The 21,201-nt window shown below is 36.2% G+C and overlaps 1 protein-coding gene across 1 annotated transcript in view; it reads right to left on the bottom strand.

Moving 5' to 3' along the window:
* TENM3 (teneurin transmembrane protein 3) overlaps window positions 1-21,201 on the bottom strand; it is a 608,874-nt gene that overhangs the window by 308,869 nt on the left and 278,804 nt on the right. The window contains exon 3 of the mRNA XM_071556284.1: window positions 11,417-11,719. Within this exon, the coding sequence (XP_071412385.1) occupies window positions 11,417-11,648 (232 nt within the window). The 5' untranslated portion in view covers window positions 11,649-11,719. The remainder of the gene's footprint in view (window positions 1-11,416; window positions 11,720-21,201) is intronic.

Here is a 21,201-nt window from a genome sequence, read left to right as displayed (position 1 = left end):
AAAGACTTTTAAACAGCTTGTTCATTGTAATGAACTAATTTCTGAGAAGAAAATGTAGGCACAGAATAAACAGATAGTCATAGTGCTTTGTGGTTTTTGTCCTTTCCTTTAAATAAGTATGAAGTAGAAAGTAGAAACAAAATTAGACACAGCATTTCAAGGAGGTTTGTCCTGGAGACACCTTTGGGGGTTTTGGACTATTTGGGATGATGTGTCATGAAGCTACATTTTAAAAACTTACAATAATGCTGTTTACTACCAACGAGCCATTAGATACTGCAGTTCTCTTGGCTAGGAATATAAATTTATAGGTATTATGAGTACTGCTGACATACTCCATTTGTTCAGACAAGAACAAAATTAATTAATAACTCTAAAATAACTTTCAGAAACTTGTGCAGCAATCACTTTTAAAAACAGCATTTGCCAACAGTAACCATACAAGCCTACCTGTTATGTTGCTATGTGAGCAATGATTCACACTCAATTGGTGTACCTGCTTAACTACATTGGTTAAATACATACAAAAAAGTATACCAGCGTACTTTTCATATATATGGTCAATATTCCTAATTATTATTCTTAAAAGATAGAGTGTGTGTGTGAGTGGGTGTGTATGTATTTCTCTGCCAGAATCATGCAGGCTATATTGCCTAGAAATGTAAATGATTTTTTTTAGTTTAATCAGATACTGCTATAAGCAAGCCTGATGTATTCAGAAATGATGTATTACTTTAAAAAGTCAGAATTTAAAAGCTGGAATGAAACAGAAACCTGCTGCACTTGTGCCACATTTATTTCTCTGACTCAAATTGGAGAAGTCATTCAAAGATATCCATAACAACCTAACCTTCAGGTTGGAAATGTTATTTGTGGAAATGGGTTTTTGAAGAGGAATACTAACCAAAGAAAAGGTCCTAAGTTTCTTCAGTTATCAGTCTTTGCTCTAATTTGGATCTATATTAAATATAGACACAGAGATGTTATCTTTAAAATCATGAAAAGGTAAAAAAAGGAAACAGAAGGAATGAGCAAAAAATTGTCAAAGAAAATTTGTCACCATCTCCAGACATCAGCAGTTTCCTTACTAATTCATTAACCACTAATAATATGACAAGTGAGGTTTTAGCAACAATAGACTATCTTGAAATAGAGGGAAAGGAAAAAAAAATCTGAAAAGCCACCAAAGCACCTGCCTAGTTAGCATAAATACATTCCCACTCCTCCAGCTTTTAAACCAGAGGAATTATAGTGTTAGTGCTTTTGCTGACTTTGGTCCTGTCCTAAGAGGACAGACAGTACCAAAAAGCCACATATCCCAAACCTAGCCAAGGCCATACTCAAAATTCTGTTTAGGTTGGCTCTTGCTAATTTTTCTGATGAAGTTTTATGTCATATCTGCTGTCTCTATATCCTTCATTATTTGACAGTCCTTTTTCTAATCTATTCCTCCTTAGTATCTTGCCATCTTCTATCTGCCTAGAACTGATTTGTGCCATTCAAAAATCAAACATATTTTCCCTGTAACCACTCTGTGATAATGCATGACAAAAATACCTATACTAAACTTAGAAAAATTGTTAAACAACTAAAGCTATACAGATGCAAAACTATGGTCACAAATCTTTAGAAGAACCAATCTTCTCCCTTACATTTCCTTCATTTGCTACTTAATCCTGATTTTTTTTTTATTAAAGGTAGCTTCATTTATTTAGAAAGCAAACCAGGAAAAATATCTGTCTCCTGTTTTTATTTTTTGTCTGCATATTACTGAATGCAAATACATCCTCAATAATAGAACATGTATCACGTAAGCTTATTGTAAAAGCAGTGCTGATACCAAAGCGTTACAAGGACTGTAATGTTTTCTGCCATTCTGATATGGGCAAAGCACTTCCTTTTGATTTCATATTTCGATACCATATAGGGGATATGTTTTTTCTGTTGAAGCTCTTTATGTGGAGCTCATTCTCAACACCTCTGAGCACTTTCTATAAAGCAGAAGCCAGCACACAGCTGCATCACATTTGAAATGCTTCATCACAACTGTACAACCAAGAGCTCAACACTATTGACCTAATACTACAGTACTTTGCCATCCTAACTCATACACGTGACAACTATGAAGGAATAGCTCTGTTAACCGCAAATTGGCTGGTCTATTCACTTTAGCAATTCCAAAGACAGCATTTAATTGCATACTAATCAAAATGAAAAAAGTAACTTCTTTTTATATAGCAATAGGCAGCAAAACTGACCCTTCTATTTGCAGGGCATTAAGTAGTCACCGCAGGACTGATAAGAGCATGGGGTAGGTGTCATCTTCCTGGACCAGCAGAGCAGAATTGGAACTGGTTTAGCAAGAAACATCATCTTTCAAGTGCAAATTCTAGCTGATTTCTTAAGGAAAAATATGTAACTTCTTTGTAAATATTATTTTTTATTTACTGGGGCAAATACAGTGTGGCACACCTACTTATAATGAGCTCCTTTGTAAGTAAAAGTCTTGGTAGGAAGAACACAGAATTGGAAACAAACGTACATTAGGATAATGGATTTGCTGAAAATGAAAGGGTAGAGGTTTTTTAAAAAATAGCAAAACTGATACCTTGGATGCTCTAGAAAACTCTGACAAGAGGTGTACAAACGCTACCTCCAGAAGTCAGAAAGTTAGGTGGAGAGAATGCAATTATGCAAGACAGAATGACTAATAGACACGATACATCCATTCTGTCACACAAACATCACAATATATTTAGTTAAGAGGAGTTTTCAAAGCTGTACATGCAGGATTCTGTTTGCTAGGATGCAAGAAATTGCAGTGAAGACTGACAAGTAATGAGCTTTGCCTATGGTAACATTTTCTTTCTGATTTAGTGAAGAATTTTGTTATTACTTCAGTCTAATTTTTTTCTTTTGCTTTTTTGAAAATTATCTGGGAAATTTAAACCATTCTGATTCACTGTATCATATTTCCTCCTGTTCTTAATTCTATGTTTTATTTTTCACTCATCACAACTATCTTCCTTGTCACCTCTTAATCTCTCTTTCTTGACCTTTCTGCTCTATTCACTCTTCCATCTTAACCTCCCTTTCTTGTCCTTATCTGATTTAGAGTGGAGCTGGAAGATTTGTATGAAAGACAGTTGCTTCTCTAATACATCCATAATAACAAAGAGCATTAAAATACAGTAAATCTCACTGAGTGTGCATATAACTTTCAAATGCTCATTAGTTTCAAAAAATATCAACCACACAGTTCTCCCATTCCTCATGGACTTTCAAAAAGCATTTGGGGCCATAAGTCATGGTCTTGGTGACTTCTGAAAAGGTTAGTGTCAGATACTCTAAGTTCTCTGAGCTGTACTTACTGTGCAACTCTTGATAGAACAGCTTCATGCAAGACTCAAAACCCAAGTCAATTCTTGGGGAAAAAAGTATAAATCATGGATACATATATTTGTGGGATATAAAGTATTTCAAACCAGCCATGTATTTTTATTACTATAGAATCACAAGGAGACATTGATTGAAAAGATAGTCTGGGAAAATTTTTTATTTTTGGGTATAGAGCAGAACTGATGTGAACAAAACAGTATCATGTTGCCACTGATTTTCCAAATTATGATTCAAATGTGCAGACCCTCCCGCACAGAATGGGAAACTCATAACTTTAGTCCCTGTTAGGCTGGAGGTGGCAGGGGAACTTCAGTTCTAATCCAGACTAGAACATAAGAAACACTTCTTAAACCAGTATAAGAAAAACGCTGTTTGTCAAGCCCTTCCAAAGTTATCACAGAGTAAGATTAAAGTCAGCTGAAGATAATTTCACAATCGTACAGTTCATAGCTTTGAAGCTCTAGAAAACATGTTCCAGTAAGGGAATTAATAATTTAAACATTATGGTTCCCAATTTGAGGATTTTATATAAAAATCTGATTTTATTACTACAATTATATAACATACAAGCTAAATTAAGAGAAACTAGCACAGCTGTCCTGATCATGGGCTGCAAAAGGGGGAAAAAAAGGATTTGTGGATTTAGAAAAGAAACACAACTCCACAAGGAGCAAAGAACACCAAGTCTTGATCACGAGCAGAGTGACAGTATAGACATTTTAGACCTCTGTCTTCATCTTAGGATCCTAAGACCAAATCATCAACATCTAGCATCCATTTATTACAAGATAAGAATAAAGCCTAAATTTGATAGATGTGAAGAAAATATGACCCAAGGGTAAGTAAAGTAGAGATGATGGATATCCAGTATGCAAAGAGCCTATAACCACAGATCTGACAAGTATGACCTGCCACATTAAGGTCAGTATGATGCTGATGACATGACATACAGATGTGAAGTGAAGAAAGCAGGTGAGGAGGGAGGAGACAACATGAAGAGAAGCACACAAACTACAGCTCAGACTTACTGCTATTCCTCCATATGGGGAAGATGGAAAATTCTAGAGTTGTTCATGCCTTATTTATGTCTGCCACCACAAGTGGGTAGATAGTCCTACAGAGGTATATGCCTCTTAGAACGGTAGAAAACTTGATTACTTCTATAGGCTACAGGTACAAACAAAAAACCCAACAAAGTAGTGTATACATTGCAATTTGTGGAATTTCATGAAGAAGTATCCCACATGTATAGGCACTGACTCTTCAATGCATGGAGAGACTGAGGTGCTCAGACCATCACTACAGCTAAATGCAAGAAACAACACAGAATATAGACCCCCAAATTACTGCAGAAATGAAAACCTCTTATTCCCTCTATTGCACTACCTGTCACAACCCCCCAAGAGGTTTTCCACTCTGTAAACCCCCATAATAAATGTAGTTTAGCAGTGTCTTAATTTAGATGTTGCAGCAAAATGTCCATTATGCTGAAGACGAGAAAGGATTTATGACTCAGATATTTATGCCCCTGCAAAACAAAAAAGCAGAAAAACAAAGCTTGAAGCAAATGTGTTAGCTTGGCTTTGCCATTTCCTCTTTTGGCTTTAAAAAGCACAGTAACACAGAGTACTGTCTCTCAAGCCAGTAAGTTGTGACAATTTACAAACTAATTGCAAAAAGTATCATGGAACTTTCTGAGGAATTACTCCTATTTTACATCTCTGCTTCACTTTATGCATTTATTTGCCAGTGACGTTATCAGCAATCACTCACAGCTTGGCCTCCAGCCCTGATTCTCAGCCCTAAGCACTAAATCAACAGACAGCAGAGACAGGACTCTTCAGCCTCATTCATTCTCTCCTTACTCCATGTCTAACTGCACACTTTTCTAGCTTTATTCTTTCCATAGATGTTAACATGCTGAAGTCATCTTTCATTGCCATGCATGTGATCCATTCATCTCCCCAGTCCTCAGTTTGGCTTTTATTACGAACATAAGAATCATATACATCTCAGAATATGAGTTATGGAAAGATTTAAGAGCAATTAAAGACTTTCTACAGTATCTTCCTTTGCATGAGGTTGAAAATCCTTGTGAAGGCCCCTTGCTCATCTTATAAATCCTTCATCATTATGATCAAGAACTTAACTCTCCTATGCTGCAACTGGACTACTGGAAGACAAGGCTTTTACTCCAAGAACCTGTAGAAGCCGTGTAGAAATGCCTGATCAAGCAGTCTACTGCCAATAACCAAGGTTGATTACTCCCTGGAGAATTACAATTGTCCTTTTTCTCCAGATCTGTAGCTCGTATACAAGCCATGACCCACAAGGGACCAATCTAAACTAGATGAGTACCTTGGAGCATGTGTACATATCACTGAGGGCAAGCTAAATATATTTCTATCAAATAAAAGAGAAATGTTTTTCTTAGTATCACTCTGTAGCTAATAGAATAACTTTAAAAGTCAACAGATCCTTATCACCTGGAACCTGAAACCAATTAACTTCTTATTGTTGCTTTAAGGAGTAACTAGGATAGAAATGTGAGATTATAATACTACTTAGCACTTACAGTGCTTTTCATCTTCAAAGCATTTTGCAAACATAAACTAATTAATCTTCCCAACATGCCTGTGAGGTGGGTAGGTGTTATTATTCCTGTATTACAGAAGGTAAAAAAGAAAAAAACACCTCTGGCAGAAGGTTATGGGCTTAGCTCAAGGCCACAAAATTATCCAGAACATACTGGCACTGTGTGCTGCTTACAGAAGTTACCCACTGAAATCAGGCAGACACTGCAGGTGGCCATGTTTAAGCATAACAAAAAAGGATCTGTCATGATGACAATTAGGACACATCTGGCACTGCAGCCAGGAAACATAAAACACTAATTCTAATATCTGCCTCAGATTTTGAGAGACACTGCTTGATGAGTCACCAAATGGTAATTAATTTGCTCATTGGGAGATCACAGATCACTAGAACGTTATTTCATACCTTTGTGCAAATAACCTGCAAAGCAAGCTAATTCAGTTCTATTGAGGTTCATTTGCCTACTCAATAGTCAAAAGCAGCTCATTGATGAGCCATAGGTAATGGTAAGTCACAAATGGCCTTATGTATCTATCCTGCCCCTGCTTCAGAGAAGGAGGTTTTAAGTACTCAAGCTTTAGGTTTAAAAACATGACCATTTAAATCCTTTAATCCCACAGTTGACATTTATGGTGACTAAAAAGATTAAACATTTTGCTATCCAAATAACTCATTTTGAACAGCTAGTATTTAAAAGCAATAGACATTGGAGTAATATTACATTAGGATAGAAGTTGCAATTAAGGTTCAGGTTTTTGAACTCTTAAAAATGTATCCTTGACAGTGTTTAATACCTTATATAATAAAATAAAATTGTTATATATATCACAGTTTCAGGGTCCTCTTTTGCTGAATGGTGATATTTTTCTAGCACCTAAATCTAATTGTCATGGGAATAGCAGCTGAACAATAGTGCGATATACCCATACACTGTAATGTACTGTACATGGCTTTGCTTTTCAGCACCCTGGCATCAATGATCCAGCATATTGTGAAGGAAGGGAATTTTTTTCTTTACTTTTTTGGAACATTCAGCCTCTCTTTTAGAAGCTTCCAGGAATTCTTAGGTAATTTAATTTAGACACTTAAGTATGCCGGAAGACTAAAGGCACCAAACTGTGCATAGGAGTAATTTCTCCTGCAAAACTGAAAGAGATAGCATGAAAATAAATTCATAATAAGGTTTGGCTGACAATAAATTGTTTGACTGATAAAAACACAGTGAACTCATTCTCACAGCCATCTAAACAGACCAAATAACTTTGTCTGCAGTCTAAACCATATTTGATTCAAGCTTCCAAAAAGTAAAAAAATAACAAAACCTGCACTGCCTCATCGGCTCATCTAATAGCAAAAGGTGCCCTGCAGCTCAGCTATTCAATTCCCACAGTTTGCAAAAAATGCTCTGATTATTTTGTACACTCACAAATCTGCACTGCATCCTGCCACCTGTGCTTATGGTTCAGCCTTTTGCTCCTGTGCAAAAACTCACTGACATGATACATGAATCAATCTATAGGGACCACTATACTGTTCTGAAACAGCAAAAATATTTGAAATGGAATAGTGACTACTTGAGAGATACTGAATATTTCTCTTTTGCCTTTAACATGTATCTGATGGTAAATAAAACAGTTTTTGCCTGCCTGCATTTTTCTTACTAACAATATAAAGACTTTCAGTTCTTCTGAGTCCAGGTATGATTCATGATCTCTTTCATATTATTCTCATATTGCTATACTATTACTTCTAATTATTTTTTCCAAATGCAATTTCAAAAATACTGCTTTCTGTATTTTTACAATCCTTCCCACCCACACTGTAGTCATGTCATACTTTTGCATAGCAGTCTCTACGTACTTTATATCACTTCGCACAGTAGTTTAATTTTCTAAACACACAAATTTTTCTCTGTAAAACAGAGAAATTCAATTTTATACAGTCAGCTTTAATCCTGAATTCAGCAAGAGTTGGGCATAGTGCAATATACGATCATAGAATCAAACACAGAATGGTTTGGGTTGGAAGGGGCCTTAAAGATCACCTACTTTCAACTCCCCAGCCATGGGCAGGGACTCCTGATCAATTACAAGCATTTGGGTTGCTAACTCAATTAGAGAAGTTGTACATTTAAATCAGACTGCTCTTTATATTTGGATAGTTCAAAGTATAAGAAAATAGGTGTTTTCTTCCTCCCTAACACATAAACAACAAACAATCATACCATCACACCTTGGAAAGTAAATAGTCTTTCATGGAGCTTCCTCCATTGTCAAGCATGAGATTAGGTACATTCTCAAACATGCAATATAAAATTGAGTATCTATCTTAAAGCTTCCTTTAAGAAAAACAGCTCATGGTCATCATTACATGGCTGGGTGCTGAGTTTAAGTATTCACAGGCTTACCAATTTTTTTTTCACTCTTATGTGGGGTTTATAAACAAAGTGAAAATAAATAACTAATTTAGGAGTTCTAAAAAGAATAGGCTAAATAATCCTCATCTAAAGCTTTTAAAACAAAATCAGTTTTGCAACAAATTAAGAGGTTTGAGACAAACAGGAAGACACCACTCTAGGTCTTACCTCTGATTGAGGTTAACTTAAAGCATGTTGTCTATATATAGTTGCAATTTCCTAAACAAGCACACCTGCTCTTCCAATCTTGTCAAGTGGGTTTCAAAAGTGACGAGATAATCCCAGTTATATAAAAATTTAATGTTTAACTATTGAACAATATATTTTAAACAGTGTTTTTAGAATTATAGTGACAAGTAAAAATATTTTTAGACTCTTATTTCTATTTATGGAATTAATCTAAAGCAACAGAAATTCAACAGATGAGGAAAAAGATCCTGTGACTGAAATTGACAATAAGAGAATCTCCTCTCCACAAGTAAAGGTTTCATGCAATAAAGTTACTACCATTAAACAAAGCAGACCTATCTCCAACAGCAATATCCCTGTCAAAAGTCCTGTCTTTGGATTTTAGGAAGCAGGAAGCACAAAGACATGTACTGAGTCAACTCAGGAAGAAAAGGTGGCAAAGTTCTGATTCATTAGTAGAAAGCTTTGAAGGGCCTTACCCTAAATTATCAGTCATAAAAAAGACAGTGACAGTTTTAGTTGTGCCACATTGGAGAGACCTGAGAAACTCATGGAACTGCTCCAGTAATTGTCCTGAGGATGCTGCAAATTTCATAGTTATTTTACATAGCCTGGGTAAAAAAAGTGAAACACTGGCCATGATTAATTTTTAAAATAAATTCCCAATTAAAAGTTATTTATTAAAGCTTATTTCTTTTGCTTTTAGATTTATTTTCTGTTGATTTAGTAGGCTGTCAACAATGCCACATATCTGCACTTTATTTCTAGACAGAGTGGGAAATAAAAAAAAACCACAGGGAAGCATGTTTCATATATTATTTAAAGTCCTCTGGAATGACCTTGAAGACCTTTTCCACAAAATACCTCCCATGCCAGAAACTGTAAATTCTCGGTCAAAGATAAATCAAAAGAATACACTACCTAGGACCGCAAAACAAGCCCTTTATTACCTGACCCTGTCAAACCTGCAGGTAGTCCCGAGAGGTGCCAAACCAGCATGGCATTACAGGAAGCCAGTAAGTGACACAAAAAGAATTGAAAGGATAATGAGGGAAATCAAATGGGCGCAGATGACAGTGCTGAAACCACTGAAAGGTGAAGAGGACATTATACATCCCAGACTACCATTTGAGGCCCATAGACATGCAATTTATTGCATATTGGGCAATAAGTGTTGGCTAAATACTATGTGCTTTTCTGAAGAAAGTGAAGAGGAAAAAAAATCCAAGGCCCAGTGCACCATCATATGTCATATGCCAGACCACATAACATCTTCCAATTTGTTATTGATATTTTAAAAAGAGCATTCTATTCAGGCAATAGTTTATGAATTCATTAAGTAAATGGTGCCTGTTTTGATGCAATTTTGTCACTAGTAGTAAGAAAGTGCCTACAGTGCAGGTCTTAGAAACTTCTTGATTTTACCTCATAAAAATAATCATGTGTGATTACTAGGTGACTAATGACTTAAAAACTAGAAAGTAATGATGACCTGAAGTTTCAATACATCACAGAAACCAAAAATAAACAGCAGAAAGTAGACTACAGTAGCAGCAAGCCTCAGTTACATGAGCCTAAGAGAAATATTTTTATTTCCCTTACAAACATTTGTAGGCAAAAAAGCCAACACTGTCTGCCCAGTTCTAATTCTAATGTACAGTTAATCTACAAAGAACAAAGAAAAAACACCAATGGGGAAAATAATTTTAATCATTCTAAAATTAAAATTAAGGACTTCCTCACAAGGACAAAAATTTATTTTTCCATACCTAAATCTATTCTTATTTCTGTATAAAAGAGGATAGATTTAAACGGAAGACTGAGGCTTAGGTTCCCACAGCCCAGGCTTGGCCTAGCTTTATGCTTTTAGATAGCTGGGCTGCAGTACTCAACACATTTTCTAACTGTTTTTCTTTTTCCTTCTTATAATAAGTAGCTCAGTTGTGGAAATGTAAAAATGCCAATTCCAGACACTACAGTTTTGAACCCAAAAGTGATGCATAAGTGCTGAACCCTAACTGGAGCCAAATTCAATCTCTCAGAATCTCTGAGGTCCAAAGGGACCTCTTGAGATCATCTAGTCTAAACCCTCTGCTCAAGAACAGTCAGTTATAGCAAGATGCCCAGGATCATACCACTTCCTTGGGTATTTAGACTTCTTATGTCTCTCCGGTCATGGACTCAAAAATACGACAGTGTGCTTTAGCAACCTGTTAGCAACATAGATATCCACTAAAAACAATCCTCCAACACACCCAAATGCGTAAACTGTGAACTAATTTACCTTACTCACTGTGCAGTGCTCTGTTACTGCCCTTGTGAGCCAAAAGATAAAGGCACTGAACTAATGAATTATTTGTACACTCATCCACACATACTGTGTTTTCACAAACCTATTCACAAGGTGTGGCCTTCTTGAAACAGTTGTATTTGTTTATTTTTTATTAATTTTAAAGCTATTTACATTTTAGAGATACAGCGAGTGTCAAACTTTTGGGCAATCTGTTAATGAGATGAATAACTGGGGGTCTAGTTTATAAATTTTAAGGTTTTACACTTCACTCTGCAATATTGTCACTGACTCATTGCCCAATACAGGCCATTTATTTCCTGTGCATCATATATTATTTACCTCAAAGATGGTACACAGTTCTTCCTCATCTTTGTAAAATGTTTAGGGAGATACAAGCGGAGTGTACTATGTGTATAGAATATTACCAAAACTGATGAAACTGATATAATAACATAGTCTTCCTGCAGCAAGACTGCCTTGGAACTAATGAATTTATACACTCTGAATTAAAACATCTTGCCTACCTTGTCTGGTATACTCATCTGCTTCTCTGTGGACCAAATCTTTTACCCGGTTTCCATACAGCAACCTAGAGGAATCATGATCAAAAGCTTTCAGGGTTTCACTGGAGCTGTAAGACTTCTGCGTAGGCACCCTGCACTCCTCATTTTCCGCAGAGGAATTTGTATAGCGCCGCTCCTTGTCCCGTCTGCTCTTTGTCAGGGAGCAATAAGGCCTACGTTCCTTCACATCCATACTTCATTCCTTCTCTGTGCACATCAGTCCAGCTTCTTTGGAAGTCTTCTCTACATTCAGCTTACATTCACCTATAACAAAATCAGAAAGACAGCCACTGATGTGTTACAATGATCTCTAATTGCTGTAATTGCTCCCTAACTGTCTGGAAGACAAAGAAAGGAAAATCTGCTCAACAATGAGTGAGAATCTCTCTGTGCATATGTGCAAGAATTCCTAGAGTTCCATGCACAAGCTGCCCCAGTAGCAAAGAAATTCTTGAGAACAACAACACAATACTCATTTTTATAAAACAGATTAGAAGATCAAAAGCAAACTGAGAATTTGGTGGGGAAAAAAACAGGTTTTCAGCTTTAGGAATGCGTTACTTGCCTAAAATTTATTTGCAGGTAATCTGCTTTCTCTTTTGCTGAGAAGAATGTATGCTTTAATGATGAATCTGATTTCCTTCTGCTAGTCAGAAATTTGTGGGTTTAATGTTTGGGGTTTTTACATACTTCTTTTTAGACTTACAGACTTCTATAACTTTTAAATTGTAATTTCTATTCTACGAAAATTGTTCCCATCAAAGATGATGTACACATGATTTCAGAGCAAGCTACAGAAACATTTTAGGTCATGTCCAGGAAGGTTTCCCCAAGTCAGTATGTTCTATATAAGCTGTTCTAGAAAGCAAGAAAATATTTCATTTGTAAATGACAGTGAGAAATAGTTTTTCTTTCCCTCAAGTTTTTAAGGAATATTACAGTAAGAAAGTTACTTCTATGAGTATTTATTTTTCTTTATTATTTCATTACATTTGATTTTCAAAACCAGACTAGTCAGTTTCATTTCTTGGGTCCTGCACCCTTAGCCAAAATATCTACATTTCTGACAGAAAGTGTCTGTAAATTTTGCTTTTGTTTTTTAAAGAGAAGTACTAAAATACAATAAAGAATATAATTTGTATCTTTAAACAGCTGACAAAGCATCTAAATGAAGAACAGTTCAGATGATTTTAATACTTTGCAACTGCACCTCTTAACTGAGACCTTGATATTTCTTGCTTCATACCTCAATATATTACGGGTCCTTTCTTTGTCTCAAGGAGCACTTTTTTTCCCCTCAGCAGTCCCCTCAATTTCAAGCACTTTAATGTAGAAAAATAAAATGAACTAAAAGTGAAGTAAAAAAATAAACTGATTACTTTACAAAGTACTATCAGTCAAGTTCTTAGTGATGTAAAATTAAAATGACAGTTTACAGCACATACCACACAGCAACAGCAAACTCCATTTGCACTCTTTTCAGCAAAAGCAGGATGCTTTATAACTCTTTCCTTATTTAAACAAGTAATGCCAAACAATCAGCTGTCACTCCTTAGAAGATTTTTAGAGAGTATTTAATTTAGTACAGAACTATGATTTAAGCTTATGAATGGCAGCCAGTCCTATAGCAGTCTGTCTTAAAATTTTCCAAAAAGGTTCTTGCACTTCTTGATGTATGTGAATCCCAATGTAGACTAAAAAAGTAACAAAACTTTCCACTTAAGCAAACTCTCTTATAATTTTGCTATATTTTCAAATGTTAATGGGTTGAAAAGAAACTGAAATTTTCACATGATCAGAAAAAACCCAAAGTTTTATAATAGAAAAATTTATTAAATTTATGACTTTAGATGCCTGCATGCCTACACAGCACACCTTTTTAGGTCAAATGAAACACTCAGTTTTAAAAATATTTGATTGACTAAGGAATGCAAGTATTTTTCCACATGAGAAAAATTTTCTAGACATCTTATAAACTTTGTTTTTTATTAACACTATACTAAATTGTAAATTTAAAAATAATTATTAACAAATACACACAGGAATTCTTTTGCAGTGTAAAGACTTTGTGGAAGCGTATCTCCCTTTTCACCTTTCAGGACTTTAAAGGGTCACTAATTCCTAATGTTCCTAATTTGCACCACAGGAAAACTGACACACACTATTCACCATCAAAGATTAAATAATTTTGAATTTTTCCCCAAGTTTTGAAAATATTTTATGTTAAAAACAAACAAACAAAACCCACAACAAAACCCGAACCAATAAATCAAACTCTTCTTTGCACAATAGTTTGGAACTATACCAAGCTAAAATCCTCAATTATTTAATCTTTGCTGTAGCATGAGGAAGTAGTGATTTTTCCACAAAGTCAATTAATAAAAAAAACTTTAAAAAGCAGTTCTTTAAGTTATCTATTATCTCTCCAGGCAAAGAATGAAAGAATGAAAAGGTTACAAAATCCACACTGTTTAATTGCATCGCATTATGGAGACACTTTAGTAGTGACTACCCTGCCACAATAAGGAGGACTAGTGCATTTTTTACAGGCATTTTTGAAAAAAAAAAAAAAATTAAGATTTATGAACCTGATCTTTTTGAATCTGGCATTACACAAAACACTTTTTTAATTTCAGTAACCTTTGAGTTTAAAAATTAATAATATGAGCAAGTATTAGGAAACAGTTAATGTCCTCAGGATGCTGTCTTTGAAATTACTTATCAGTGAATTAATACACATATCTAAAAGAGGGCAGAATAACAGCTACCTTAAAGATCTGTCTACAAATAAATGTTCTTTACCTTGATCAGACAACAAGCAGAAAGACAACAAGCAGAAAGACAACAAGCAGAAAAAGAGAACACAAACATATTCACAGAACACAGAAACAGATATCTGTGTTAATGTTTAAGTAGAGTAAGTCAGCAGTGATAAGTCAAACAAAAGACTTAAATGGCTTTACAAACTCTTGTCTCGTTATGAATCACCTCTTGTTTTTTTTCCCCTAGGAAACATCCCTCCCCCGCCAATACGAGAAACATCTTCAAATACTGAGAAAACAATTTTAATAAAAAAATCCAAACTGTCATTTAGTGGATCTTATAAAGATCACTGTAGCTAAAATATTAACAAGTTTTCCCACTCAAATCTGCAGATTGAAATGCACCACTGCTGCACAAATTTGAACATATTTCCTTTTTTTTTTCCTCTCCTCTGTTTCCTATAATATAAAAGCAGCATCTCTGGGGGAGTTACCCAAATCTACAGCAACTAATTTGAAAAATCAGATTAAAATTTTAAAGCAAATAAATTTAATTTTATTTTGTGTCACTATAAAAACACTTGCCTTCATCTGCAAGGAATTTTTGCCCATATGTCAATAGTTATGGTCTATCAGATAGCTTCATTCCAAGTAAATTAAGGAATTTTCACAGAGCAATATTTACAAAGCTATTGAACTACTAACTCACACACTCACAAAAGCATGTCAAAACAGCAGTGCTGTATATTACTACATGATCTTTTGCAGTGCTAACCTAAAATGGCCTGCTTATACTGTAGAAAATCAAAAAAGATTTAACTGGTGCATGCCATGTCTTTACGTTTTGGTCCAATACCTCTCAAAGAATAAAAACTGAGGATGCTCATCTGTGTCACTGAGCATTGGGATCTCCCATGACCTTTTCAGTGATCTCTCCAATGTTACAGGCTCCTGGCTGAATTACACAGGAGGGTGTACGCTAATCACTACACTGACATGTCAGCTCTGATAGAGTCGTGCTCATCCCATTTCTGTACATGGCTTAGCTGATAGCAGACTCAGACTGTGCTTTCCCAGTGTTACTCAAAATTTTAAAACCACTTTGAAACAATAAAGAGGAGATGTCCATTTTAAATTTAGTACTTAGGTATTTCTTTCTACTTAATTTAGAAGTGAAGCAGAAAAACCAGAGAAGCAATTCTTGTCATGACCAGGTCATTAGGACCAGAGAGCTCATTCCTTTATGCATCAGGGTACATTGCAGACCTCTGACATCATTAGCACATTTAGCACAACATTTAATTACCAAGTCAGATAAGTGACAAAAATTAACAACTGAAATGAATAAATTATCAAAATTCTTTCTTTTTCTCTAAGTGTTGTAGAGACACCAAGTGCAAACACAAAAGCTGAGCACAAAGCATATTCACACACAAGTGTCAAAGCTAACACGGGAGCTTCAATGACTGAGGCCTCAGACTCAGCCAAAGCTGACTGATGCCATTAGAAGTTTTACACTGCATTTAAAGCTCCCCAGAACAGCCTTCCATCAGTTCCTCTTAATCACCTATTGCAACATGAAATAAAGTCAGTGTAGTGAAAAGGAAAAATAAAAAACAACCAAACCACAGTTACTTACCCTTTTTACACTAAAAAAGCCTTAACACTTAAGTTTTACACTGCAATTCAGAAAAAGTATAACAGATGTAAAACATAGTATATATTTTAATTGCCAAGATGTAAAAGAGGCATTAGGGTCATGCAACACTGTTATCCAAAATACCCAGGAACAACTTTAGCATGCCCGCAGTCCTTTCAAAGGGCTATAGAAAAGTATTGCATTTCATTCAGCAGCTTCAGCTCTGAGTACTTCAAAGGATTATTACAGTTTAGCAACAGGATGGCAATGATGCCTAATGTACATGGTGCTCCCTCCGCATCTTTCACTCACAGAGCCTCCTTCCAGCATTAAACCTGATCCAATGAACATCACGGTACCTAAGAAGTCTAAATATACCTCAATATTTTATGTCCTTTGATATTTAAAAATCTACACAGGCATGAAATAGTAAAGAGCTAAGAAATAAAATGTTTGCTACCAAAATGAAGGGATAATTGTATAGAAAATATTACGTCACTGCTTGACTCGATTTATGGATCTACTATAGTTTCAATGTCTATCTCCATTTTAGAAATCTCAAAATACAAAAAACAAAATTGGAATTAGTTCGGGGAATAATAAGAGGCATTAATATATACAGTGCTGGAATCATTGCCAGACTTCACATACAAAGCTTTGGGAAGGGCTCTCCCCACGTGGTGTGCCCTTCCAGCCTGCGCAATGGATTTTTTAGGTGAGGCTCAGCTTGCACAGAACTGACCCCACCCTTTAACTCCTCAGGTTCATCTGCCATGGCTGAGTGAGCTTGGACGGTGACAGTGAAGTCCTCAGGACTAGAACCTACAGCCCCAGGTATTGCCAGGAGGTCTCCCATCCAAGTACTAACCAGGCCTGACCCTGCTGACCTTCCGAGATCTCACGGGATCAGGTGTCAGGGTGGCATTTAACTGCCTAGTGCTGGAATAGAAAATATTTAAAAAAAAAAAAAGGTAAGATAAAACTTGTACATATTTTTATTACAGAGCCACAGTAATGGAGTTTGAAATACTGTTATAAGGAAGCCCAAACAACATCTCTCCTACTCAGTCTCACCAGAAGCAGGAGCCGTAAGGCAAGCAGCAAGTTCTTTGGAGCAGAGCCCTTCTTTCCTCCCTGAGGCCAGCAAAATGGAGCTAGGAAAGGAACTTAAATATTTCATATCACAAACTTCCCTCTCAACACCTAAATCTAAAAATGTATGCATTCTGAATAATCACAGTATTCCCAGCTGCAAAGGCCTTCATTATTACGAATTACTATTATTTTTGGTTTTAATTACCATTATTACAAATTAAGGATAATCACTCTTTTCACATTGATCTCTTAGTACAAGCACAGTCTGAACACTGGCTTAGATGGGGAGCAAATATCCTTTCATGATACACTACCACATAAACACAGGTAGCACAAGAACCCTAACATTTTTGGGAGAAGAAGCAGGCTTGCATTTCTGTCTGGAATAACAGCAGAGGATTTTACAGGCTGCAAGTCAAGACGGTGCCTATTCTCAGCATTGATAACAGTTGCTGAAAATAGCATCTAAGTAGTGCTGTTCAACAGATACATGGCTGCAAGTGCCATTATTTTAATGTAATAATAATTTCCTTTGAATCTGTAATTGTTTACAGATTAAACTAATGTAAATATTGCATTAGCTACAAATTGCATTAGGTATAGGACTTGGATGCCTCTTAATAGTAGAAGAACAAAGCAAATTCAAGGGATACATGTAAACAAGTAGATTAAAAAGCCAAAGTACAATATGCAAAAATTAAGAAAATCTTCTGTCCACAAAAAAAATTCAGAATTCACACAACTAATCACCCATAAAACCTATTACAAACAAATACTAAGAAAAACTCAAAAAGCATAAAAGAGTGATGAAATTTCCACTTCAATGGTTGATAAAGTGAGATATGTCAGAAATCAACTGAGCTGGAAAAATGACACTTTGAAGAGGTGCTTAGAATGATCTGTAGCCATGGTATGCCATTAGTCAAACTGATGACTCTTAATACATGGACATTTCAGGTCATCATATCTAGAAATTCAGTTCTTAATATAAAAAGTCTGTCTTCCAGCACAGAAACTAGAGAGGATGTAACCCAAGTCAGCTTCCTTAAGGGGGATTGGAAAGCAGATGGCCTGCCAGATAGGCAGTTCACAAACTAAGATTTAAAAGCTTCCTTAAGTCATAAACAAATCTTATATTTTAGAATCAGATTTAAAACAAACAGACAAAAAATCCCAAACAAAACCACACATACACACAAAAGAATAATAAGGAAGACCAGTAAAAAATGGTTTGTATTTTTCAAGCATTTTTCTGCATGTCAGAGGAACAAAACACTCATATCTACCATAACTACAGGAGGTAATGTCAATATAAAAGTTACTTTACATAGTCTATCTCAAAATCTTAGCTACATTAGAGATAGAATAAACAACAAATAAATGTACTCTATGTTCATTACAGAAGTTTCTTGCAATAAGAGTCAGGAAAACCATCAAAGAGTTCTGCAAGATCCTGGTTAGTCATAGAGGTTGATGTTTATATAACAATTTTGCTGTCGTTACTTAAAATTCTTAGGGGTGGGGAAGAAGAGGGAAAGAACACCTCATGCTTTCCCTCATATAGGCAGAAAGAGATAATTCACCCTCTGTAATGCTGGGAATCAAGGGAGTACTTCTCAGGATGGCATTTTCCTGTGAGGCTACGGAGACTATATAGCAGCATTTGAGACAGAGCTACAGCTATTTCTGCAGCCTGGAAGCCCTCCCACAACAAGGCTACAAACCTTCTGAAGAGAAAACTCAAACTAACCCTGAGCTGGCCATATGCACATATAGTCTAAGGCTGTGCTGGCTATTAAGTTGCCAAGCAGACCCTGCACAAAATCCATAACTTGCAAAGGAGGAATGGCTGGACCAACTGCACTGTCAACAAGAACAGCCCCTTGGCAGGAACTTGGCACAGGGTTACACTGACAATTTCTGCTCCCCCTTTTGCAGGAACTGTCATGAACTCTGTAGAGGAAGTGCCTGCCCCTAATTTGGGGCCTTTGTGTAAGATGTGTTTTATCTCAAAGGGCTGAGAGAGCTAAGGGATAAAAAGTGTAATAGTGTAGTGCATCCCTCTAAAAAGAATGAGGATGAGAATATCTGATGAAAAGACAGAGGCAAAGGAAGATTATATTGCAGTATTTCTGCTCTCTTAAGAAAAATGTATAACAAAACAAGCTCAGGACAGAAGATGGAGAGTGGCAGAATCAGTAGCACTCATTATAGCAACAATTATTGTGGGGAACAAAAGTAACACTGCAAACCTAGAAAGAGAGAAGAGTTGAAGACAAAAGAGCAAGTGGAGGAACGGAACAAAGAAAACCTTAGAGTGGGGAAACTGACATTCACTTCAGAGAAAAGTAATAAATAAAGTCAGAAAGACTCAGCACTGGGTAATTCACTACTCAGCAGCAAATAAAAAGGCCTAAATCCTTCCCTCTACTCATTTAAACTCAAAATTCCACCTTTATGCCATGATTTCCTTTTCTTCCCACCTTTTGCATATCATTTTTCCCTCACTGTGTTCTTACTTAATCTATCTTAATGGTCTTCTAATTTATGCAAGTATAATTTCTTCTTGAATGCTGTGTCCCAAATTTACTTTTGCATCTGCTCAGAGTTCTTCCACATAGTCTTTTTTTTTTGTTGTGGAATGAAGCCACAGAAATCTAGGGATTTTTAAAACTAAAACAAGTGAGAGGAAGACCATGACACAGGAACAAGCCATGAACATCAGCTAAGGTGCTACAGTCTCTTAATCCCCAAGCAGAGCACAGCACAGCCATTTCTGCATTTGTTTGGAGAACAAAGCTATCAGTATGTCAGCTTCACCATCTGAACAGGCTGTCGATCATTCAACTCCCCCTTCAACAACTCACAGTTAATTTCAAACAATTTGACAATAGTGAGGCTTCAAAAACAACACATCTCTCAAGTCACTATAAGGGAAATGAAGTTTATTACATGTGACATGCAAGAGATGGGCATACAGTCACAAGGCTGAGCAGAAAACATCATTGTGAAGGTGTCTGGAAACGAAAGGAGGACCCAAGGAAACTGCAACAAGGATGTCATTGAGGACACACAGGAGAGGGAAGAAAAACATAGTTAAGTGTGGGTGCTGAAGCTATTGCTGTGGTGGCATGACATGGGAGACACTTGCAGCATCACCCTTTTTTCCAAGTGCAGCTTCTCACAGGGAAAATTGAAAGTCCATATAAACAGGAGACATTTGCAAGGTTTTCTCATTCATAATGATCTGACAGGTAACCAGATTTTTCAGTCCCATTATAATTAGAATACTGTTGCAGCCTGATAATCTGGAGAATTATTTAGTGACTCATCTTAATGAAGAGTGACGAGTAAGATTGATAAGGCACACTGCTAAATTTTTTTAATGCTCAAGAACTCCATTTTGTTCAAATATACCTTCCCCCCCCACTTTCTCAAAACAGCAACAAATCAAAACTGCACAGATAAAAACCAGAAAAGTCCCGAACACAGAAGTCCTACAAAATGTAAATACTCATTATTCATACTGTCAAAACATTCATTTACTGTTCCTAACACAGTAGTGTGAAAAATTACTAGCTAATACCTACATACCATGTAGTAAAGCATTGTTTAGCTTGATTCTGTTTACACTAGCAATGCCTAGGACGTATTTAGCTCTCCTATCTATTCAGACTGCATAAGCTGTCGTGTGTTCTATACTCCTCAGGTTCCTGCTTCCCTCTCTTCACAAGCTGCGTCCTCTTGTCACAACCTCTAATTGTCTCTTCTTCAGCGTGATCCAACATCAGTCGACAGTAACGGCTCGAGGTTGTTTGCCCTGCTGGATCTCTTCATTTGTGCAATCCACGTTCTAACTCTTTTCCAGACCATTCTTTTCATTGCACCAGATTTTTAGCCCTACCTTAAAGGTCATACAGAAAACTTTGTCCTGTAATCATCCAATTCCGTTCTTACCTCCCAAGTTTTGTCTCCAATTTCACAGAACTAAAACTTTGATTAGGGCAAACAAAAGAATAGTGCATTTTTAAAGTTCTTTGGCAAACTATGTGAGACACGTTTTCCCACAGTAATTAGCAATTGTGTTCAAAGGACTGTGTTTCCCTCTGAAAGTGTCTACACAGCCTACTCTGGCATGGCCCTACCTGACTACCAACCAAGATGTTCTCTCTGGTAACAGTACTTAAACAACAATTAACGTTTAATAATTCAAAACCTCCTTCAGAAAGCTGGGGAAGTAGAAAAAAAGT

Source organism: Pithys albifrons, chromosome 5 (genome assembly GCF_047495875.1).
Source record: "Pithys albifrons albifrons isolate INPA30051 chromosome 5, PitAlb_v1, whole genome shotgun sequence".
NCBI lineage: Eukaryota > Metazoa > Chordata > Aves > Passeriformes > Thamnophilidae > Pithys > Pithys albifrons.
The sequence above is the reverse complement of the archived record's forward strand: the minus strand, read 5'-3'. Positions and strand labels throughout refer to the sequence as shown.